Source organism: Anoplophora glabripennis, unplaced genomic scaffold (genome assembly GCF_000390285.2).
Source record: "Anoplophora glabripennis isolate ALB-LARVAE unplaced genomic scaffold, Agla_2.0 scaffold143, whole genome shotgun sequence".
Lineage (NCBI taxonomy): Eukaryota > Metazoa > Arthropoda > Insecta > Coleoptera > Cerambycidae > Anoplophora > Anoplophora glabripennis.
Window position 1 is genome coordinate 1,032,464 of NW_019416225.1, and position 24,856 is coordinate 1,057,319.

The 24,856-nt window shown below is 37.0% G+C and overlaps 1 protein-coding gene across 1 annotated transcript; it reads right to left on the reverse strand.

Moving 5' to 3' along the window:
- Positions 1-19,812: 19,812 nt before the first annotated feature.
- On the reverse strand, positions 19,813-24,203 carry LOC108909394 (frizzled-2). Its single transcript, XM_018713721.1, has one exon. It carries the CDS (start codon positions 24,044-24,046, stop codon positions 22,199-22,201), a length of 1,848 nt encoding a protein of 615 aa, XP_018569237.1. The 5' UTR covers positions 24,047-24,203; the 3' UTR covers positions 19,813-22,198.
- Between the last annotated feature and the right edge of the window lie 653 nt (positions 24,204-24,856).

Sequence of the window (24,856 nt, forward strand, 5' to 3'; positions counted from 1 at the left end):
CTGGATAACGTAGGTCATATTTTGACCCCAGGAATATGTGGTACAATTTTGTCTAGACCTATATAACTGTTAGTATTGAGTTTTCGAAAAAGAGTCACTTGTATCATTATTTTTATGAATTGCATCTCGCCTACGCGTTTTTCTGGTGGTTTCTAGAATTGTTATACCACCGATCAAAATGGCTGGGGCAATGTTAATGAATGAAATGCAGATTCTATTTTCGAAATATCATTCACTTATCATTCGTGTAAAGTTGCCGACGTTTAAAAATTTTATTTAAGTCTGACGAAATCCATTTAATTCACAAAATTCACTATCAATTGTAAATAATTTATTTTTAGTCACAGTATCTGGAAAGTTGTGCAACAGTTGAACAATCTAAACCCACTGCACTCCCCTTCGGAGCAAATTTCTCCATAATCACCAGTTAATATATATGTTAATATTGTTTGCGGTCTTATTTCCTCATTATTTCTTATTTACGAGAAATCTGGGCGCGGAATATAATTTACAGCTATAAATAAGGGCATTATCATTCAATAATTGCCATTTTAATTAAAACCGTAACAGTTATTAACCATAAAAAAAAGAGTGAGTGGCATCCGACCCGTCAACGGTCAGGGGTTATCCGATGTGGCAAACCGTAAATAATTATTATTTGCGTTCGGAGCGGTTTCGAGGAATTGATTGATAAGCGGACAGAAATTGGTGCACTTCATGTTCTCTCCAGGGAGAACGTCGCTGCGTAGGGATTTATATCGTTAAACTATCATTACTGGTCAGAAAGTAACACTAATAACAATTCCATTAAGTCGAAAAAACGTTGAAACGTTTCCGTTTCCCAATTTCATAATCACCAATCCAGTTCTCTCAGTGTGCATTTATAGCTTTTCTTCATTTGATGTTTCTACATCAAATTGTAAATTTGGACGTGCTGTTTGAGTGGGGACCTTTTTCTCATAAATTTAAATGTGAACCCCCCTTTTCCAGTGTTCCTATAACCAGGATATCGATTTCAGGCCGCTCAGGCCCGGGTATATGTTAATGCGCCAGGCAACTGGCGTTACGATAAGTTTGCAGATATGACACGTCATCAATCATCGTCCTCTAATTACGACCTGTCGCAGGGCTCATCAGAGGCATGCAATTAGGGCTCCGGAGGCCCGCGACACCTTCTCGCCTCTAGTGTAATCCTGGCGATGTCCTGCCGGTGCTTCTTTAACAAATTATGAATATTCTCGGGGAAAAGAGATGGAATTTGTTTGGTAGCGAGGGAGATATCTTAATTTTTTACTCTGTTACTTTATTCAAACAAATTCAAGATACTGTCGTTCTTTTTAGGACCCTGTATAATAGAAAGGTACGCTTTTCGTTAAACAAGACTTAATATCAGTTCCTTCATGTTCATTTTTCTCTTTACATATAAAAAAAGTAAATTTTTTTTTTTTCATCAAATAACATTTTGTTTAAACAATTTTTTATAGATTTAATTTAACCGCTGAATAGTACATTAATAAATGCCAAAAAATCACTATCAGCGTTTATGTTTTGATAAACAGTGCCATCATAATTATTTCGATTCTATTACTTCANCAGATCTATTTCAATTAAGCTCTGTTAAATACTCAAACTGATAATATATTATTCCCAATGAACTAATATTACAAGAAAATCAAGAACTAAATTGAAGAATCATCATTTTCTTAATTTAATGATATTTTCTCCGTTTGATACTATTGTTTATTTAAAAACTTGAGAAAATCTGCATTCTCTCTTTGAATATTTACTTTTTTGTGTGTGTATAATAGAAAGGTACGCTTTTCGTTAAACAAGACTTAACATCAGTTCATTCATGTTCATTTTTCTCTTTACAAATAAAAAAAGTAAATTTTTTTTTTTTTTCATCAAATAACATTTTGTTTAAACAATTTTTTATAGATTTAATTTAACCGCTGAATAGTACATTAATAAATGCCAAAAAATCACTATCAGTGTTTATGTTTTGATAAACAGTGCCATCATAATTATTTCGATTCTATTACTTCACGGAATCCAGTATTTTGATTCCCGGATTTGCATATAATTTATTACTAGTTGGGGTCCTGACCTGTGAAATGTTTATGGCGGCATCCTTATTTCTTACATTTCCGATAAAACTTTAATGCATTTGACCCTTACAAAAAACAAATCGTAATGTTGGCCTTATCACGATAGCAATTGCAACATATAAAATAAATGTCGTGCTTCTGAATCTCTGTTTTATAACAACTTATGCATAATTGCGCCTCCGATGGCATTTGTCATGATGGATGCACAAACAATATTTGCTATATATCGTCTTTTACTTTAAATAATTTAATAACTGCGAAAATTAATTTTTATATATTTTGACGCTGTGATTATTCAACTTGACTTGGTAAAAATAATCGTGCAAAATTGAGTTTCTCCGGCCTATGCACGAAGGAATTCCATACAAGGATATCAAGTTACGAAGGAAATGTTCCGTATAAAACAAAAGGTGTGAAGTTGTGAAGCCCATGAAACCATAGCGGACTGACACTGGCCATAGTATACCGAACATAGGCGTACCAAATGATATTGAAAATGAAAAAATAACTCGAACATAAAATTCCTGGCTGTTTCAGAATCCGTGGACAAAAATTGTATTACATACCATCAAAAAATAAGGATTGACCTTCAATTAACCTTGTACATGTGCTAACTTCCTCAGTCAACCACCGGATTCGGATTCAGCGACCCGAAAAACGTATATGGATGGAGATGTAATACTCGTATATCAGCACTGAATTTTTTCCCATGGGGCTACATAATATATAATAATTATCTAATTACATAATCTAAACTTGTAGAAAACTACATTTATTAGAATTTTGTGCCAACGTCATCAGTTTTTAAATTAAAATGTAATTTTTTTTGAAATCCTAAAGATATACGTACAATCGCATCACAGCTACAAAATGTCCTATTCTGTTATAACAATAATTATAAACGATACCATTTCCCATACCTAATTCCCCCGCCTATGTCGAGCGGATCCTGGCGGGGTGACCGCTCGAACAAATGACGATCCATCAGCTGCTGCGGATTACACATGTCACCTCTCGGACGGGGAGCGGGACCGAGGGGCGGAGGGAGAGCCCGATGAAGGGGTAATGAGGTGTGGTGATTGAGAGGGTGCACTCGCGCGGAAATATTATCTGCTGGGTTGCAGCCGATGGTTTGGGTCCATTGATGTTGCGCCCGCCGATAGCGGATGGGCGATCAGATCAGAATTGGGTGAGTCGTGATACGCGACAGAGATTACATCACGATGGAACCCTTCCGTGTAGGACCACGTGGATTTGGCCAGAAGGATCACTATGCTTTTAATTGGTGAGAAAACTACTATCGTTTCCTTTTACCCAACTTATTGGTAGAAGACAGATATCCGTATAATAAAACATAAATAAAAGCACTTTTTTAAGAACTTTATCCCTCAACAGCTGTAAAGTGACTTTATCACCCGGTAGTTATAAAGTGACTTTATCGCAAAGAAAACTTGCCATGATTAAACAGAAAATAACAAAAGTATAAACCTATTATCCACAGAAGATTGTCTTAATGTAAGATAAATAAAAACAGTTTTAAAACAACTTTGCCGCTCAACATTAAAGTGACTTTATCGCCCATAAAACTTGTTCGTAATGCCGTGAATAATGATTTTGCCATCGACAAAAAATATGTGTAATAATGTAGTAATTGACTTCATGAGTCGGTAGTTATAAAGTGACTTTATCGCTTAGCGTTAACCGTTAAAGGATAAATAAATCAGTCATGAAGTGACTTTATCGCTCGACAGTTATAAAGTGACTTTATCGCTTAGCGTTAACCATTAAAGGATAAATAAATCAGTCATGAAGTGAAAGTGACTTTATCGCTTAGCGTTAACCATTAAAGGATAAATAAATCAGTCTTGAAGTGACTTTATCGCTCGACAGTTATAAAGTGACTTTATCGTCTTGCAACTATAAAGTGACTATCGCCCAGTGACTTATAAATTCGACAGTTACAAAGTGATTTTCCTCATAGTTATAAAGTTACTTTATGCTCAGAAAACTTCCGAGTCGTGAATAAAGTCTGTGTTGAGTTAAATATACCTAATGCTTGTAGTAATTGACTTTAGTGACTTTATCGCGCCTCAGTTATAAAGTGACTTTATCGCCCGGCCGCGATAAAGCGTGTCTTAGGTTAAATATAAAGTTAATGATGTAAAAGATATGAGCAGTGACGACATTTGATTCCCATCGCCCCGAACCCAAAAGGGGGGGGGTCTCCTTTTCCGCGATCGAAGGTGCCACATGAAAGCAAATATCCATTACCCACGGTTAATTTCGAGGAGAAACGTGGAGAGGCCCCATTGAAAGTTATCAAAACGGCCGCTGCTCTCGACCTCTCTCTCTTCTCACGCAAAGTAAGAGCCGTCGATCTCGCGTGCTAATTGTTCCACAGCTGCAGGGGGGATTGTGTGCCGCCGTTCGCCATCCGAGTTGACGTCCAGGAAACCCTAGGGGTGAGCCGGGGTGGACTTTACAAGAGTCCCAATTACGGTGTCGGGTATCTGACGAAAACAAATTTCGGATATAAATGCATTTTTTATATAATAATATAATTAATAATAAAGAAACGATCATAAAAAGTGTAATACAAATATTTCGAATTACGACAACATATATATCTAAATGAAAAACTAATTATTAAACTAGTTTATCGGTATTGTTTATGTTATGTGACTAAATTTTACTGAAAATGTTCGCATATGTGCTTTCTTCGTTACATGCTACATTTATTTCTAATGCATATCACTGAAAAATGGTCACGCGCCTGCATGTTATTGCCAATAAATAACCAATATCCGGCAATATTCTCAGTAGAAATAGTAAGTACCGATAGATTACGAGGTCTGCGTCCAGTTTAATTGAGATCATTAAAATGGAGTGTTACAAACTGGTGTTTTATCAACTGCTTTACGAGGGAATTGGTCTACAGTGATAAGGAATACCATACAAGATGTGTACGTACGTAGTTTGAAAAAGTGTTCCAATTTTTGACTGTTTGATGCCAGTTGTATGAGATCCTACTATAAAGAACTTTTTTATTGTGATTATTTAGGAAGTAAAATACCCAAGCTTTATCAGTAGAGAATATTTGTAGACGAAACTGTTGCTCAGGTTGCATATGGGACACATTAAAATCAATTTATCGCCCGATAATTATAAAGTGACTTTATCGCCAGACAATTATAAAGTGACTTTATCGCTCGACAGTTATAAAGTGACTTTATAGCTCGACAATTATGAGTAACTTTATCGCGCGACAATTATAAAGTGACTTTATCGCCCGACAAGTATAAAGTGACTTTTTCGCCCGACAGTTATAAAGTAAATTTATCGCTCGACAATTATAAAGTCACTTTATCGCTCGACACTTATAAAGTGACTTTATAGCTCGACAATTATGAGTAATTTTATCGCGCGACAGTTATAAAGTGACTTTATCGCTCGACAAGTATAAAGTGACTTTATCGCTCGACAGTTATAAAGTGACTTTAACGCTCGACACGTATAAAGTGACTTTATCGCCCGACAAGTATAAAGTGACTTTATCGCCCGACAAGTATAAAGTGACTTTATCGCTCGACAGTTATAAAGTGACTTTATCGCTCGTCAATTATAAAGTGACTTTATCGCTTGAAAATTATAAATTGACTTTATCTCTGGTAGTTAACATCATCCTTAAAAAATGAAGCGAACTGCTTCGAAAATTAAATTTGGTCTGTTTCGTACAGCGTTTCATGTGACTTCGCCTATTGACCAGCTAAAGTGGAAGTACGACTTTTGTTTTCGCATTATCCTTCCGTTCAATTCATTGAATTACGCCCCAGGGTCCGACTACAGCTCTATTATTTTTATTTATCGCTTTATTCCGAGCTAGATGGTCGCGTGCTCGGGCAACCCTTTTCTCATTACCCATTGCAATAACGCCCTCAGTTTTCTGCGATGAGGGGACATTCGTATGCAGAGCCGTTCTGACTACCTGGTGGCGTCGTTGCAAATTTTAATTAACTTGATTTACTGCATCGAGTGGTGCGCTTGTTCGTCATACCTTTTTAAATGCAAATTGCCTTAAACAATATACCATTTCAGTTATCAAACGAAGAATTTTACTTACTCTCAATTGTTTGAGGCAAAATACTTCGCTGCTTCAGAGACCATGCGCACAATTCGCAATCAACGGGAAAAATCACCAAGAAGCGGCTGATTGCGATTCCAATGTACTCACCACTAGTCCCCACCACAGTGAGGCAGAATTTCTTTGCTTATAAGCTCGACATACTTACCTACAATTTGCTACAGTTCCCCCTCCATGCGAGGCGGTTAAAATAACGTGGAGGAAACTAAGGCCCTCTCGAAGCTGCTTATAGTTTCAGTTCGCGGTTAATGAACGCGTCGTATAGTACGCGGATAGTGTCTGATGACAGTGTGAGGGATAGTACAATATTAATTTAATGTAAATAAAAAACAACTTCCTTACAACAAAACAAAGTAACAATAAATTTAAAGTAATTTAATAGATATTTATTATATTATCAAATACCTACATAGGTAGCTGATAATGAAACTATCTCACAATATTGTTTTATCTCTTGAAACGCCATTTTGAAGACGTAATTATGTAAACTACTGCTCTAAACGAATTAAAATCAGTAGTCAAAAAATTTTTGAATTAAGAAACGAAGAAAATACGCTTTTTTTCTCTTTCTTGACCACCTAGTAAAAAAAGCCACGGGCCTCACGTATTCACAATGTTACGAGCCGCCACTGGTTCATAAAAGAACTCCTGTTAGGAATATTACGTTTATAACGAAGCGTAATTTTTCTGTATTAACTCCAAGTCAGTCTTTCAGTCCACTGATTATTTGTAAAGTAAAATTTTATCTTTGGAAATTTATTGCCGTTCAATATTGACAGTCAATCAGTGATTCAGTGGAACACTTCACCGGATTTCATTCGAGATAGATAAACACAGAAGTGTTTATAGCTTCCATATAATTTCGTTTTAATGATAAAATCTGACAATTATGTATTCATCCATTTTAGAAGAATATCGCATCCTTCAACGAACAATCAGTTTAAAATGATAAGATTAACACAACAAGTGGATTGTTTAAAGTTTAACATAATATTTGTTCAAATATGTATAAACATGTTGCTCAAACGGAAAGGTGTATGTACTTATAAGTTAATATTTCCAGGAATAATTCTTGAAAAAATTATTGTTAGCTAATCGTTGTTTATTTTTTATTGTATTTGTTTGTTTATAGTACTCATGCATATAAAGATAAATGATAATAGTCCAAAAAAATTTAAACGTACGTTTTACAATAGTAAAATAGGTACAGTAAAATATTTAAAATATAATTTAATTCATATATTTTCCTTAGCCTTTAAAACTGGGTACGCAACTTACTACAAGTTTAAACCCACAACTCCCTAGATGAAACACGTACTTCTCCATTAAGCGTAAGTTTCCCAGTTGGGACCGCCGAAATATGCCACCTCTGAAAGACATCCTAATATTTCAGTCTCAACGCCGCCTTATGCGGAATTCATATCCCTAGTACAGCGAACGTCACTGCTAGGGGAACAACGACTACCCATAATTTGAGCAGCTTTCGAACTCCACAAACTTCGCAAATTGCATCACGGCAAACTTTGACACCGCTCAATGGATTGCTTTGCTAAATCACTTCAGACTACGTCGTGCAACACATAGGACACCCACAACGTGCCGACGTATGGGAGTTGACAACTTCAGATTAACTTCCTCTCTATCAGAAGGCGCTTTAGAATCAATTACCTGCGATATTCAGCTGACGAACAGGCGGAGTTACAACTTCGTTCAATGTTTGTCAGGATATTTACAAGTATATGAAGGTTATTTGGTATCAGTATTATTATTGCAATTACTCCTAATTGGAGATTAAATCCTCTGGACGGTAGTTATTCTTGCTGTGTATCCTTTGCATGGTTTGAAGTCACTAGTGTGCGAGATTTCAAGTTTATTGAATCCTTCAAACTCGTGTTTTTGTTTGTCTCTGGAACTACATAGCTATTTCAGCACAGGGAAATCCTGCCTCTATCTCTTTTAATGTTTCTGTTGTTTCTCTTTCGCTCCGACCAGAATTTTGGTACATTTTAGTTCTATTAAATTGCAGATGCAGCTCATCTTGGTTGTTGGCAACTGCTTATTCAATATTCATATTAGTTTCATATGAGAGCTGAACCTCGTATTGACAATGCTTTGTTTCTGAAGCTGATGATGATGAGGTTCAGGAATCAAATTCTGTAAAGGTTGTACCCTAGTGCGCCATCCAAATTCTTCTTGGTAAGGTCATCATGATGATTGTTATATCCATAAGACCAATTAATAAATTTATGGTCAGCAAACTTGTACCAATGCTTTGGCCTTAGAATTGATGAACTTCTTCTGATCCTTAAAGAAGAATGTCACTCTGGTCTGGTACATACCAGTCTCGCTTTCGATCATGCAAAGTTGCGATTATTTTAATAAAAATAAATTGTTATTAATTCACGCGAATCACTTTGATGTAACAGCATCTCGCATCTCCACGGGAATTTCATTAACTTTTTTTAGACCCAATGATTAAGCAATTGAATTCATTAGTATCACGTATATGATACAGCACGCGGGTATACATAATCTTATTAAGCAATTAACTTTATTACAATAGATCGTGTAGATGGGAATAGGTGATAATTATTCCACTACAATCTTTGAGTTGTTTATTGTATGAATGGTAAGTGGTTGGTAGTTAGCCAGCGAAGGTTGTACAGTGGCGTGGGACTACATTGACAGGTGTTTTTACACGATACTAGCGGAAGAAAAGAGCAGAAGAAATAATAAATGGAAATGTTTTGTAACCAGTTGTTTCTCTTGAGGTATATAGTTAGTAAAAAAAATCTTTTTCTAGATTTCGAATTGTCATGTTTGTTATAACGCGTATATTGTCCTACAGTAAACAGTTAGATATTAATTATGTTAATGACAGTAATTATGCAAATTTCATAAAGACGGTTAAAAATACAAACACATAGCCCAGAACCTTGAAGAAAATTGTAAATAGTACATAGAGAACGTATTGTTTTCTATTAGTTTGAAACTTTTCCATGATTTTTGTTAATTAGTAATGCAAAATTATAAGTTACTTTATTAACTATTTCAAAACTCATATATTTAATATTAGCAACGCATTATTATTCCCTGTCTATTAATAATAATAATTGTTTGATTGCCTGGTAATGTTTCTATCAACTCTATTAAAATAGTAATTATATTTTATTAAACCAAAGCTTATCTAGCCTTTAAAAAAATATATTTTTGTAACACCTCAGTTTATATCTGTATTTAAATGCAATTTATTATGAAATACGACTTGGAAAGTCAACAGAAACTTGTAGGTCGGAACTAATAACACTTAAAACCTACGACACGTCTCTTATAATAAAAAAGTTTTCCTTCTTCAGCTTTTCGTCATGCCACGAGGATGTTAAAAGAGCCGGAACTAACCTATGTTATGAAATTTTAAATTGTATCACGCGAAAGTGCTGTCTCAAAGTTAGAGTAAAGTTAAATCGTAAAGCGGCGGGCTTCCGGATGAGTTTTAATTTTTGTTCTGGAGTTTTATATTAGCTCGTTCCCGGGAAGATTGCGGAAAGATTAATAGAACTTCTGGAAAAATCATTTTAATAAGGTTTTTACGATGTAAAAATTTTAGGATAAACAAAATTATTACATATTTCTGGTAAAAAAGGCAGGCCGACAGGGCAGGCACTAGGGTGCTGCTAGATACGTATCGAATAAATTGATCGATGAGAAGCTTCAGATCATAAGCAGACATGTACATGTTATTGTATATTGACGTAGTTAGTGAGATTACTAAATGTGAAGTACTTGACGCTCAGGCGCTGATCCAAAAGGGGGCGATCCCCCCCCCCTCCAAATGGTCGGAAAAAAAATTTCTGTTCCATGTGAAGCGTTTATTGTAGAAAAATAGACACTGCTTTTTATTGTAGCATTAAGCGCATTTAAAAATAATGAATATGATTCTACAAATTTTTTGACTGAGTATTAATTATCCCCCCAATTTTCTCGTATTCAAAGCTCTATTATAATGATGTAAAATGGGTACAGGGCCTCATAGTCCAGCGGCTGTACATCTGGATGTCAAAACGGTACAGAAGGCACATTAAAAATTTAGCATCGTCCATCATCAATTAATTACATTTGACCATAAAAATCCATTTTTCACTTAAACTAAATCAACGCGGATCCGTCCGCGCCAGCCAATCTAAATTTTATGTACCATAAATTTATGTTTAACTATTAGTTAAAAGTGGAACCCTATAAAAGCCCTTTTCACAAATTACATTTGTGGCAGTTAACAACATACTGGGATGATTGTACCGCCTCGTATATCGAATTGAATTATCATCTGTTTGCCGTAAAATGTGAAAGCTTCATCCCGCGCGGGACAGTCATAATTCAGTTATATTATTTCCCTTTTTGTTCGAACGAACTTTTAAAAGGCTTTTTATTAGAGCGATGATACTCATGGAATGATTTTTGACTGCTAAAAAAAATGGGACTGAATCAAACCTGTGAAATTAACAATGATAAATTGGAATGCAGAAACAGAATGGTTTATTCTTTTTTCAAATGCTCAACCTCGAATAATATGATGATTCTGAGGAGTAAAACCCCTACAAGATTATTCATCAGTAGGACCACCAGACGTATACCGGTTCCGAACTTATTAGTTTTCGTAAGTGTCGCTCTAGGCGAGTCATTTTTTTTAACTTTTGATAATGTAGTTGTTTGCTACAGTGTCATTAGAATTGTTTCCAGATAGGTTCGTTTTATTTCAAATGATTTAGTATGTTTTTTGGTCAGTTGAAACTCGCATACATTTGCATCGATATAGGAAAACAGGGGCTGCCACAGCGTTCACACTGAACAGGTAATAAAACCAATAATATATTAAATCAACCAAGTGGACAAATTTACGGTTTCGCTTCCATTCACGTGAGTTGTTTACGTAGATTTTCACCTTGCGAAATTCCCAAAATTCGCAGGCATTAACTTTCCCGGTAACACCGCGGCTGAAAGCATCTCAAACTTAATTAGAGGCCTGATTACAATCTCGGCGACTGTTCTGTTTTAAACTAACAACTAACCAGCTCACCTAACCGTTCTATTTTCGTAGCGAAACGTATTGCATTTATTTAATCATGAATTTACGAGTCGGCATGTCTCCTTAGCGGTTTTGTTAATGGAAGCAGCATACTTTTCATGTTACAGATAAATTCTCCGTAGTAAAACAAACAGACCGGCCGAGAATAACAATCGGAACCGTTAATTTTAATCTTATGTTTTATATTGAAATAAATTGTGAAGTTTACTATGAAACATTTATGATGTTTTTCTTTCAAACCATCGCGATTGGATATATAGTGGTGTTTTAGCAACGCCAGGACCGGACCCGGTAATTTCTACCCAATTCCAATCGTGGGCGAATAATACAGTTTATTAAGTTTTGATTCTCACTCATAAATAAATGTTTCATAGACGATTTCTTTGTTAATTTACAATAGCACGTTATTGTAAAACAATAACCATAAAAAATTTACTTCGCTGCGGATTCGCTCGAACGGTTATCGTGTTTGGTCGTGTGGTGTAAAAACCCAAATTAAACTTAAAACAATAACACTTGTGTAACACTTGCTTATTTTTAAAGTATTTTAATAATAGGAATCAATACATATTTTATTATGAAATGAAAACTATCGTGGTTGCTTTGAATCAAACCTCAGCTGTTCACACGGAATACGCCAGCTAAGTGTTTATTTGTCCTTGAGATAATGTAGTTTATGAGTACCAAAACGTAACCCGGGATGCCGAAACTAAGAGAGGTTGTTATTTGTGGGTGGTGTTGAGGTAGGTGGCATAATAATAGTATGACTCACACACCCGGTAGTTGGGATGCTTACTAGTTGGCGTTCGGGTGAGCCTCGACTCATTTCACACTAGCTAGTGGTTGAAGAAAGAATGATACATGTTTACTGGTGATGACATGGTTTTGTGACAGTTAGGCATACACGGCACCAAGGAAATTGCTACAGGGTGTGTCTGTGCATCTTGTGCACATGCATGCTTCGGACTCGCTACACGGATTAAGCGCTTCTCTGTACATCCTGTATAGATAAATGAGAAAAAATTCCTAACTTCTATGCGGGTGTTCAGTTTTTCATTAAATACGATGTTTACATGGTGTTAGGTGTGTTTTATTTAAACTCCTATATTCCATAACAAAAAAACTGTAGCTAATATTTTTACTGTTACTGAAAAAGCAGTTTAAATCTGTCGATTGGCGTTTTCAGAAAATGGACGTACGTTGGAGTGGTAGGATGCCTGTTTGCACACAGCGCTAAAAGTGGTAACTTTATTACTTTATTGTTGCGTCTCGCACAGCCTACTTAGCTAAACAATTTTAATCCTCAGTTAGCCATTAAGGCGTGAGTTATCGTAACTCGACGGATTTCTATATCGCGGCGGTTTTACGGCCGGCACCTGATCCAAAACAAAAACGAACTTCCACGGCACACCGCGTTCTCGCGCCGCGCCGGAATGCATGAAAGCTCTTCAAAGGATTTCGTACGTACTACGCTCATTTGTTCTGCGAAACTCGACGTTAACTGGATATACATTTATAAGTGAGCGGAGCTGCCTCAGCCCGGTCGAGTTTATAGTCGCGTTTCATGGAAATCCGAGTCACGACCTCGGAACAAATGCTCGCATTAATAATCTAAGCTAACCTGAAGATTCCATTGTTTCGGTGCCCACAGCCAACTGTTCGGTACTGGAGAACTCCCATGCGGGATGCTTTGTCGCCCGGCGTAGCGGGAGTTGTTTGTTAGGCGTTTCCGTGCGCGTAAAACTGTGAAAAGCGGCAGCGATAAGTTTTCGCTTCCTTTGCTTCGATCGAATTGGAATGTTTCCTTCGCTCGTCAATCATCTCGTCTTTTATGTCGTTTTATACTAAGTATCTCCCGGAGATGTACACTGATAAAAATTGTGGACGTTCACATATTTTTAATGGTTTTTATTATTTCAACTGGGCCTGTTGCTCTTAATTTAATTTTTGTAAATTATAATTTATTGCTTATTTAATAGTAACAATAAATTAACATCTATAGCATTGGTATACCGGTCTGGCCAGGTCAACTTCCTGTGGAAGGGGTCGGACATGACATGTATCATCGAGGCTCCGACTCGGACTCCCGTAATTGGTTGGATTTGGGAGCGCACGTGCCCCGTTGCATTTTTTGTGAACAGACCGAATACCTAAAACGCTTTGCTGTTGGTTAATTTTTATTATTATTCCACTCAAACCTTTGGTAAAAAGTAAACGGAATATTACAAAGTAAAAATGGTGTACAATGTCGAACAAAAAATTAATATTATTAAATGGTATTGTCGTGCAGAAAGTGCAGAGGAAGTCGTTGGTCGATTTATATTTTCATACCCCGACGAACCAGTCCCCACTGCTAGAACTGTTTTGAATATTTTTCGTAAGTTTGAGGAGTGTGGATGTGTTAATCGGTGTACGAAATGTAGCAATCAGGAACCTCGTAAAATTCCTGAAACAAGGAGAGAAAAAGAGGTTAATGTCTGTGCTTTTGTGGAAGTAAGTGAGCCGTGTTCTTCTTCCCAAATTTCCGAAGAACTTGACATTCCAATTAGGGCTTAAAATTAGAAATATTTTAGGATCAGTTACCCCGGAAATTTTGTCAAATGTTAGTCAAGAATTTTACGAGATTAGGGTATTGTGAAGCTCAAGCAGGTGGTTTGTTTGAACACCTTATTCATTAATAATAAGCTTTATTTAATAAGCATTTGAAAATAAGTCATTACATAAGAATTACCAAGAGAGACTGTGAAATATTTATATAATTTTCTAATTTTGTATCGGAAATAAAAATATGAATAGACCTATAGTAGGATCGTATTCGATGCAAAGTAGAGCAAAAAGTTGTCGGTCTTTTATCAAAGGAAAATCGTGTCATCATTTTTAGGAGGCGTAAGATAAATCATTTCAAATTTAAAATGAAATTCAATGTAAAATCTGAAATACCGTTGCATACCACTGGGTTCTGGTAGTAGCTGTAGTCGCCCAGGTGCACCGAGTGTACGAACTGGTCGGTTATATGTCAAATACTAACCAGGCGAGCGTTTCCAAAAAACAAGTAAACAACAGTGGCGTGTACAGAGGTAAAATGTAGTACATATGTGAAATTTAGGAAATAAATTGGATTTATAATAAATTACATTTAAAATAAATAGTTTATGAGAATAAAGGAATTTTTGTAGCAACAAGGGTGCCAGACCTGAACTGATCCCCTCGTCCCTTCATAATGTATAAAGAAATTATTCAATTTGTAAAACCCTTAAAAGCGTACTTCATTGGTTCCCTTGACAGGCAATGATTTATTACTTTGCATCGAATATGATCCTACTATATATAAGGCTGGTTATTGAACTGGAAGGTTGACGTTCGATCACGGCCCTCGATGGGTCCGCAGAGATCCGCCTTCGGTACATTGTGTATTGTGCATTTGACGTAAATATACGAACAAAATCGATCAGGTTAACCGCTTTAAGTTTCCGTATTGATCTTAATTCTTTGCAAAGACACAAAGCGACAACAAAGTTCCAATTTATATCGCCATCGCGTCGCGCGCCGACAAATCTTTTCAGTTTCCAGAAAATTGTTTGTCTGGCAGCCGGCGCAACATCTAATTTAAATAAGAAAAAGGACACCGTCATAAAAGAATCCAGTCGTTAAAATGCATAATGCACGGCGAAACCTTAACGGCGCTCCATTCCAAGAAGGCAATTTCCTTTATCAATAGTGAAAAGCCATTCGTTCGGCATGAATATATATTGATAGGGCAATAAAATCGGAGAACACATACGTCATTACGAAAATAAAAACAATCGAATGCGTTACGGTCCCGGTAGGCGCAAGCGGAGAAGGAACGACGGCGGGTAAATGGAATTTGCATGCTTTCGCTCCGCCGAGCGATACGAGCCTGGTTGCTTTGTCAATGCTTCCTGTATTTACGATAAGTCGGCCATTAGTTGGTCAATATTCTCCTGTCACGGGTAATGCGATAGGTATGATTTAGCCTTGGAACGGAAGCTACTGTGACTTTAGAAATGTCGCATTACATGCCACATCTGGAGTCCCACAGGGATCCAGCTTAGGGCCAATGCTGTTTGCGATAGTTAATAGCGCGCCAGTTAGACTCGCATTGCGCTTCCTCAATCCCTGCGAATCTTTTGGAGAAGGGGATATGAAAGCTTTAAAACTACTCTTATAAAAGATTTTTTTATGTAAAAAACATTCACTTTTGACATGATCGTGAATAAATCAATCTTATCTAAATAATTTTGCGGGAACACATAGACCTAGTTTGTATATATGACTGTAGAAAAGTGCCCATATTTGAACGACGTACTTATGACTAATAATTATAGCTTTAACTTAAACATCTGCAAGTTTTTACCTATTATATGAAAGGCACCATAATCTGTCCCGAGACCCGTGAGGTACATAGTGTCATTAGTTGCTGTTTACTTCTAAGTGAAGGAAAATATTCATTACTATACTGGTAATTATAATTAGCAATTATGTCTCATAATTCCCATCAACTCATAGCTGGCTGCGGGACTTAAAGGACTCCATACACGATCGGTTTGCGTAGCTTTTTGATTAGAAACTGTATATAAAAACTTGAGAAACGTTATTTTCTTCACAAATTTCGATATTTAAGTAAAATTATCGTTTTTATGATCACACTCCTTTGGCCGTATCTACCTTACTTTTAAAGATACAAACCTTATATCGTTGCAATTCGATCTAAATATTTTAAAATGTAGAGCGCGTATTAAAAAATAAACAAATCAAAATTTTTTATACTGATCTAGTCACCAGAGGATATAAAACAAAGTCAGATTTCACCTGTCGTGTATGTAATCCTTAAGATATACGGTGTCCACGCCCACTAATATTAATAAAAGACCTCACGATCGCGACAGCACAATTTGCAAAATAATTAATTACAGAAATTGGAGAAATCAAATTTCAAAACCCATTACCTCGCGCTCCCTTGCCAGTTCAACAGTTTTCTAGGCACTGCGGCGATTTTTGTTTACTGGATATGAATACGTACTCAGTTTCCCGGGTATATAATTGCAACACGCCTTCCTATTTAGTTTTTTGTAAATGCCGTTCCTGCGCGAGTCAGTTAATCTTCTCTGGGAATCTCAAATTGCGACTGACGTTTATAATTATTAAATTGTTGGGTAGGTAATCTCACGTAGTAGTTGGGTCGGAAAAGTCTTGACCCCTAGACCAATGCCGTAGACATTTTTTGGATGGTATAGATGGAACTTCCTTATTAACCCCCCAATGAATGTGAAATTACGAGGGGAACGTGATAACTACGAATTTGTCAGAATCGGAAAGTGCAGCTCCACCTTTAGCTAATTGTTCACTTTAAGCTAAAATGTTCTTTTTGAGGTGAAATTACACTTTAATTGCGTAAGACTTTTCGTGTTGTGGTATTCACGATCAAATACATTAAATAAAAGAAAAATTTTTTAATAGAAACTAAAATGATAACTACAATCTAGTCTATAATGATAGTTTACTTTGAACTAAAGTGGCATTATTTTGTATTAAATTAAAGTGATATTTTGGCAAGAAGTATGTATATTGGAAGTTAAAATCTTAGTCATAAATATATTTTAAGCTAAAGTGAAACTTTATCCAAATGAACTAAAATTAAGGACAAATTATGAAGTAGCAGCTAAAGTGGAATTTGCAGCGTGTAATATTGTAGTGCTCAGAGCAAGAGACTAGAAAATAAACATTTTGCAATAGAAGCTAAAGTGAAAACTATATTTTAAGCTAAGCTGATTACTTAACTTTAAGAAAAAGTGAAATTTTATCTCAAAAACTAAACAAATTACAAATTATGGAGTGACGACTAAAGTGATATTACTCTGGTTTAAGCTAAAGTGGTCTTTAACTTTGTGCAAAATTAATTACATTTTCTTTCATATTGTATAATGTTCACAATTTAAAGAGATTAAATAACAATTATAGGGTAGAAGCTAAACTGATATTTCATTTAAGCTAAAGTGATATTTTCGTTCCGTCTAAAGTAAATTTTAAATTATTTTCTTTGCATTTTAAAAGTAATAACAATATTTCGACCTAAAATGCTTTCACTTTAAGCCGAATTGTTAGTTCATTTACACTTTAGCTCGGTGTATTTTATTTTCATATTGTAATCCTAACTTATTCCTATTTTAAAAAGTCCGTTTATATGCAACGACTGTACCAGGGAATTTCCTATTTTAAATTACACGCATGCGAGTGCACGCAGGTAATGGCTCACAATTCACACTATATTTTACGTGACCAAACGGCGATATTTATGATTTTTGTGGCCAGACATGCTTGTGCATTCGTAATTCTATTCATAGTCGTTGGCGACAGAGATTTTAGTACTTTGACCATTGCAGACTACAAACCCCTTTGCTTCTGTGGACAATGAACAGTTTGCAATAAATTTGTAATATTTGGAATGACTATTTTTACGCGAGATATGATTATTCTCGAAAATATTTAACGAATTTATGTTTTTCATATCATTTTTGGTTGATCTAAAAAAATTGTACCTACGTCTGGCAATGTAAACACCTTAAGTTTTGTAGCTTGGTACATTTGTACGTATCTATCTCTACATATTTCAGTTTAGTATCATGTTGTGTGTGTTATATTTCCAAAAATAATCGTTTACGAGATACGGACCCTTATCACTGACGTGTCGTTATTTTTAATGTTTATGTAGATAATATCCAAACACTAGCGAGTATTTCACAGTACTTATTTGATCATTGATTTCTTTGTTTCCCCAATATAGATGTCTGCCTTCGTTAAATATTGAATTATTATGCTTTCATTAAAAATTTAATCTTATTCTATTTAGTTTCACCTCGATATTTGATGGCTTTGATTAGTTTGATTGATTGATCGGTTCTATTTTTCATTCCTTATCGTTGTTTGTGTGACTTTTATCAGATTTTTGTTCAATGTCACGGTAGAAAACTCACTCGAAACATCACCGGTGAAACTGGAGAGAGTGTAACGAATAAATCAGGAATTTATCACATGTGTCATTTTTAGCACTAAATGTACTTTACACTTGATTTATACCTAATATTGTCGGCAGTTTGAAGACCACTGACCATATTCTTTAGTCTTATACCGCCAGTTTAGAATCAGTAGCAGAAAAAATACTTAAAATTACTTGAGGAGATAAATTTTAAGTGGTACGGTTAATGTTAGGTGTTTTATTGCTACTGTTACTGTTTTTATGCACTTATTAACCACGACAAATTTAAAACAATTCACAAAGTAAATACAGGAAATTGTCTTTATTCTATCATTTTTTTGGGTATTGCTTTAATCGATTGCAAATGTATGCATCTGACTATAAAACAACTTTTATAGACATTTTTAATTCGTTTTTGTATTCAAGGTTATTTTTATGACCATTTTGGCTCATTGTCAGTTCCAAATTGTAAAGATACTTACTTACCTTTGCAATAGTTGCTTTTTATCTGTGATTTTAATACAAATCTCCAGTCACATAATGAGAGCAGTCCTTATCAGCTTGTTTTGGTTGCATGACCAATTTTTTATTTCTAGATTACTTTTTGGAAAAGTCCCAAACTTTCAAATTCCTTTTAAACTGTTATCTTGAAATCGACTATAAACTAATAATCCTTTTTAATTTTGTTTGTAGTTATCCTTAGGTTTTCATTTGCTTATTGGTTTTGACTATTTGAAAAAAGTGAATAACGCCAAATACAGCAGTCCGATTTGTTTATTTACTGTTGTCATGGTGAAAATAATTTTGGTTTTGTATGATCCCATTTCTCGGGACATTGTCGGTGAAATTTACGGGCATCCTGTATATTAAATTTTAATTAAATTACTTCAGTCGATTTTCTGTAATTCAAAAAAATAGATTGACTTTTTTTTCCTTTTTGATGTATTTATAAGTATTTGTTACAATGTGTATAGTTAGGCCAGGAAAAAGAGCTGGTAAATGACCATTTCGCGTCTTTTTATTTCGGCAAGATGAATTTATCACTATAGATGCTAAATATTATGTTGCCGCTGCTAACCTAACAATAGGCCGTCATAGTCTGTAACTGTAGTTTATAAATGTTTAATTCAAAAGTCATAAACTTCGGATTATAACTTTTGATCTAATCAATATTTTTTGACGCTCGAGGGCTAGTTTTGTAGGTCTTTTGAAAACGAAAAAAAGTACTTTACTGTTTTCTCTAAGAAATGAACGGAAAAAGTTATAAGCGAAAAACGTGAATTTACGTAAAAATTATACAATTAACCAGCCTGTAAACAATCTTCCCCTCCATTTTTATGACTGTGGAAACTATGTCATTGTACATAATATTTAGCATCTACAGCGATAAATTCAGCTTGCCGAAATAAAAAGTCGCGCCCAACTCTATATTTCCTGGCCTGTAGTGTAGTGGGGAGTTGAAGGAGAGACAGTGAAACGAACGAGATTAAATTTAAACAATAAAATATAATTAAAATCGTATACATTTTGAAGCATACATACAAGTTACAATAACTATGACTACTATACACGCAGTTACAATATGCTGTACAAGTTCCATAAAAAAAATATACAAAATAAATTTGTGCTCAGTCGTTATTGGTTTTATTCCATAAAACGAAATCAGTTAAAATACAAATGAACCTTATTAAACCAACTCAACCGTGACAATCTATACCCAGAGAGAGATGTATGTGCGGATAAAAACTTTTTATAAAATCTGATATGTTCTACACTCTATATATATAATTTAATTTCGTAAAGCTATAAATTGGATACAAATCATCACTTTTTGTTTGACGAAGGGCGTCCCTTCATTAATAATCTTATTCAATATTTAATTAGTACATATATAACAGTAGACTTCTGTTCGATATACGTGACTGCACAGACATATTTACACATTGGTTAAATAGACAGTAATAAGTACAAAAGGTTACGGGGTTCACTTCAATAATTTAATATAAAAACCTATAGACTAACCCGAACTACAAGAATATATTAAGATATTTTTACAAATCACTAGCATTCAGACAGACGATTTGAAGCTTCAGTAGAATTCCCGTTTTTTTTTTCTTTTCGAAATGGTCCCCAAATATCTTTGTGGCACGAATATGGCATTGAATATGGCTAGGTCACTCTCACAACATTCCCTTGAAGTTCAAATCCCCTTTCACACACATATGATCGACACACTCCCAATAATTAAAACTAGTTACGTATATGTTCTCATCACTTTTGAATTATTATAAGCGTCAGTTCCGTCGCTACACTTCAGCAGACAACTTACAAGTTCAGCTGAAGTGTAGCTATCTGGAAAGACGGATTTACATAAATTTTTGCAACGCTTTCGATCCGAGAGAGATTGTTCAAAGGGATGATCTTTGTTGTAATTTTAAAACACGATATTTGGTCACCAGTACCAATTGTAGATGCTCCTTGGAACCATTTCTCTCAATATAATTACATTTCAGTTATTCAACTCTTATCGTATCATATCTCGCATGTCAGATAACTTTTATTAATCATATCTACGTTAGTTCTCAAGTACCATTTTGGTTAATAAATGCATTTTGCCACCTTGTTTAGCTAGAAAAGTCTTTAGTTAGGCTATGTTTGTAACCTAGTGAGATTTTTCTTTCAAAGAGGTGATTGTTACCTCGTCCATCCCTGTATATTGTAAATAAAGTGTCATGGATCGTAATGCCTCAGCAGCCACATGAATTCAAACTGGATCTCTCAAGTTTTTTACGGAAGTGCAGGTTGAGGACAGGTCTATTTTTAGGCGCTTTTTACGAATTGGGAAGTATGGATTTTATTTGTGTTTCTTGAGGCAGTGTTAAGACAGGTCTGATTGATAGTACTGAGTCGACGAGGAGTCGGGCGAAGATAACCAACTGGGTTGGATGTTTTTTATTTTTAGGCAATAAATCAATGTGAGAGTTTACTCGGCTCATTGTTTACCTTAGACCCTATATTGCATTTGAAATAGAACATTAAACAACACTGTCTGCTTCAGGGGTTCTAAGTGAATCTACTTTTTTTTTTCGAGCACATGTGTTTATTTTACATTGGGGTAAAGTGGCACCCGAAAAAGATCTACAACTGATTTTGTCCAATTAGACACCTAATAAATAACGTCTTTCTTCTGGTGTCAAATATCGACCAATGAAGGGGCTTTATACAAATTGAGTCGTAACAGTACACAGAATTTTACTGAAATTTCCCAGGTTTGTAACCACATGATAACCGATTTCTAAAGTGTAAAAACTCATTGAACATATTTTGTGAGTATGAGCCTCTTTTAAACATATCTTTGTCCATTTTATGAAACACCATAAACAACAAAGTAAAAAATATTTATTAAAATTTCGTCCATTCAGCTCATGTTTAGAATAAAAACAAAGGAATGATTTAGTTAACGTTCAACGAAAGCACCGATTCGGAATCAAGTATCAGATTTTGTTTCTAGTATTTCCAGTTTATTTACGATATTCACGAACCTAGGAAACCGAGGTGAAACTCTGGTAAAGGATTTCTACATGAGTATGTAAAAAAATCAGTTCGTAATCACAATATTTAAAATTTTCACATTTATACACTTTTCCGTAAATAAATAAATACACAACAAAACTTTAAAAAATAATTTCGTCTGTACAAAAGAGAACGAGCGTCCGGCAGGCCGATGGCACTGTTGCAGTAGACTAGAGAGCTGTGACCATATCGCGGGGGGCCCAGGCGGTCACTCAAATGGGCCCGTAATTGCTCAGCGAAGGTCCGGAGCCTTGAGGAGGATGAGCGACCACCATGGGAGCGCCCCCTTCGCCCGCTTGTCATACGTGGCTAAGCGGGGGCTGTTTCAGCACGTGGTGGTGGAGGTGGTGCTGGCTGGCGGACGCGACGCTTCCGGTGGGGCCCAGCAAGGAAGCGCTGCCGGGTCCTGCGACTAAATATTGCGGTGGGGGTGGTTTTCCGGTGCGGTTCTTTATTAGCACGGCGTTAGCGCCTGTCAAGTCGGGTCTGCCGAAGAGCCGCCTCCACAACCGTCTCCAGGAGTCCAGGGTCTTGCCCGACCAAATCCACACTCCCGAGGTGATCCCGACTGCTAGGGCCATGAAGTATTTGAGCATTAGAACGGAGTAGAGGGGTCGGACCTTCATGGGCATTATGTTGGAGTTGGGGCAAGTGCAGGCTAGGGATTTAAGCCATTCGTCGTGGAAGGTGTTCTCGTATAAGTGGCAACCGATCACTATGGTAGCGGGTACGGTGTACAGCACGCTGAAGATGCCTATTCTGATCATCAGTTTCTCCAGTTTATCGGCTTTGGAACCAGCGCCGGCACCCCCTTGTTTTTTTATAACGTTCCTGATCCTGAAGAGAGAAACGAATCCGGCCAAGAGGAAACTAGTACCGAGTATTAAATAGACAACAAGGGGGCCCAGTACGAACGTCCGTAGGTTCTCCATGTTCATGTTACCCACGGAACATATTCCAGACACTGGATCACCATCTACTGCCCCTGACAGTAGCACAGCTAACGTTTGGAAAGTCGGTATCAACCAAGCGGCGATGTGAAAGTACTGCGCGTAACTAGCTATGGCTTCATTGCCCCATTTGAGTCCAGCAGCTAGGAACCAGGTAAGTGACAGCACCACCCACCATATTGAAGACGCCATCCCGAAGAAGTACACGAGAAGGAACACCAAAGTGCACGGGCTGGGCCCAGTGGACGAGTAGCGGATAATCTTGGCTTCGCAGGCAACTTCTTCGTGTCCTAATCCGACTCTGATCAGGTATCCGATGGAGACCAAGAAGTAGCAAGCCGATAAGAACACGATGGGCCTCTCAGGGTATTTGAACCTTTCGGTTTCGATGAAGAACGTGGTAAGTGTCATTAGCGTAGAAGCGGCGCATAGCCCGGACCATAGCGTGATCCAGATCGCCGCGAATTCTTTCTCCTCCTGGTTGAAGTAGGTCTCCTTGCACGGGTATGCACAGTTTGCGACGCCGGCGACGCTTCTGTTGAACATCGGTAAGGTTTCGCGCCCCATGGAGACTAGCGACACCAGAGGATGCTGGCACTGGCACTTGCATTCTCTTGTGTTGGTTTTTCTTCCGTCTCCGTGGGGGCTTGTGCAGTTTTTTGACCCTTTGCACGGTTTGAGGGGTTTGATGCGGGACGGCGGCGGTTTAGCAGTAGACGAGGCGTTGGACTGGGCCGGCTGGTCCATACAGAGGACTTCGCCTCCTTGCACGGGGAATTTCTCGCATTCCATCCTCTCGGGCCACTTGAAGCCGTACTGGGTCATGATGGGTTCGCACCCTTCCCTAGCTCTTCTGCACAACCCTTGGCATGGCGGGAGCGGTTTTTGAAAGTCCGGGAGGCAGATGGGAGCGTACATGGAGCAGAGGAAGAATTTTAAGTCGGACGAACATTTGATTTCGACCAAGGGCCAGAACTGGTGGACTTCTAGCCCGGCTTCGTCTTGCGATTCGTGGTTGAGCTCGTTGGGCATCCGCGTCATGTTGTAGCCTATGCCGAGGCACATGGGGATGGTGATCTCCTCGCATTTTCCTTCCCCTTCCGTGGAAGATATCACGGAGGAACTCGCGGCGAGCGTCTCTGTCACTAGCGCGCCACTCAGTATCGACACCACGAGAATGAGACTCGTGGTTTTCATGTTGTGTCGCTTGTCATGCACCGTACAAGTGTCTATGGTTAAAGATATTGTCTCTTCGCTGCCTTCCTGGGAAACTACGGCTCAGTGTTGGTTCAGTCGCGTTGGCATGTTGGCTGCTAGATGATTACGACCGGCTTGGAGTCGCATGGAGACATGGCACCCTGTAACAATAGAAGTGTCATTAGTACGGACGCCAAGAACACTTTTCTACAATTGAACTAGTCAATCTTCATTATTAATTCACATGTTACCAGCTAATGACCGGCTGTGTAATATTAGAACGTGATATGCGGACTGACGTGCGTCTTATACTTAATATATGCCCCATTTCCTATACCCATTACGCTAACGCAGGAAAAAGTTTATTAAAACAGGAAACTCGTGAGCTGCCAGCGCGTATTTACAAATTAAAAAAATTAAATAGACCGTTCTCACTCCCAAACGCGAGGTTTATGTTCGCTATTATGTGTCGATTTTAATTATAAACCTTCAGCGAAACAAACGAGATCTGGCGATGCACGGGGATGGCTGTTCGCAAACCAGTTTCAGGCTCATTTGGATAACTAGCGTGGAAACAGCGTTTATTTGTTTACCGGTTGCGTGTCCCGTGCACTTTTGCATCGCTCGTTCATCGTTAATCGAATCGATTTCGCCGTGTAGCAGTCTTAATTTATCGATTCGGATGGCAAAAATCTGTTGGGAGTCGCCTTTCGTGCCGGGGCATTTATCAGGGGGAAATGCCATTTGCGGGCTGGCATTTTATAATTGTGCAAGTCTCGAGATATTATACGTGTCGTATGTTATGATAAC

Excerpts from the sequence above, each read along its gene's own strand:
- LOC108909394 (XM_018713721.1), bottom strand. The coding sequence starts at position 24,046 with ATGAAAACCACGAGTCTCATTCTCGTGGTGTCGATACTGAGTGGCGCG.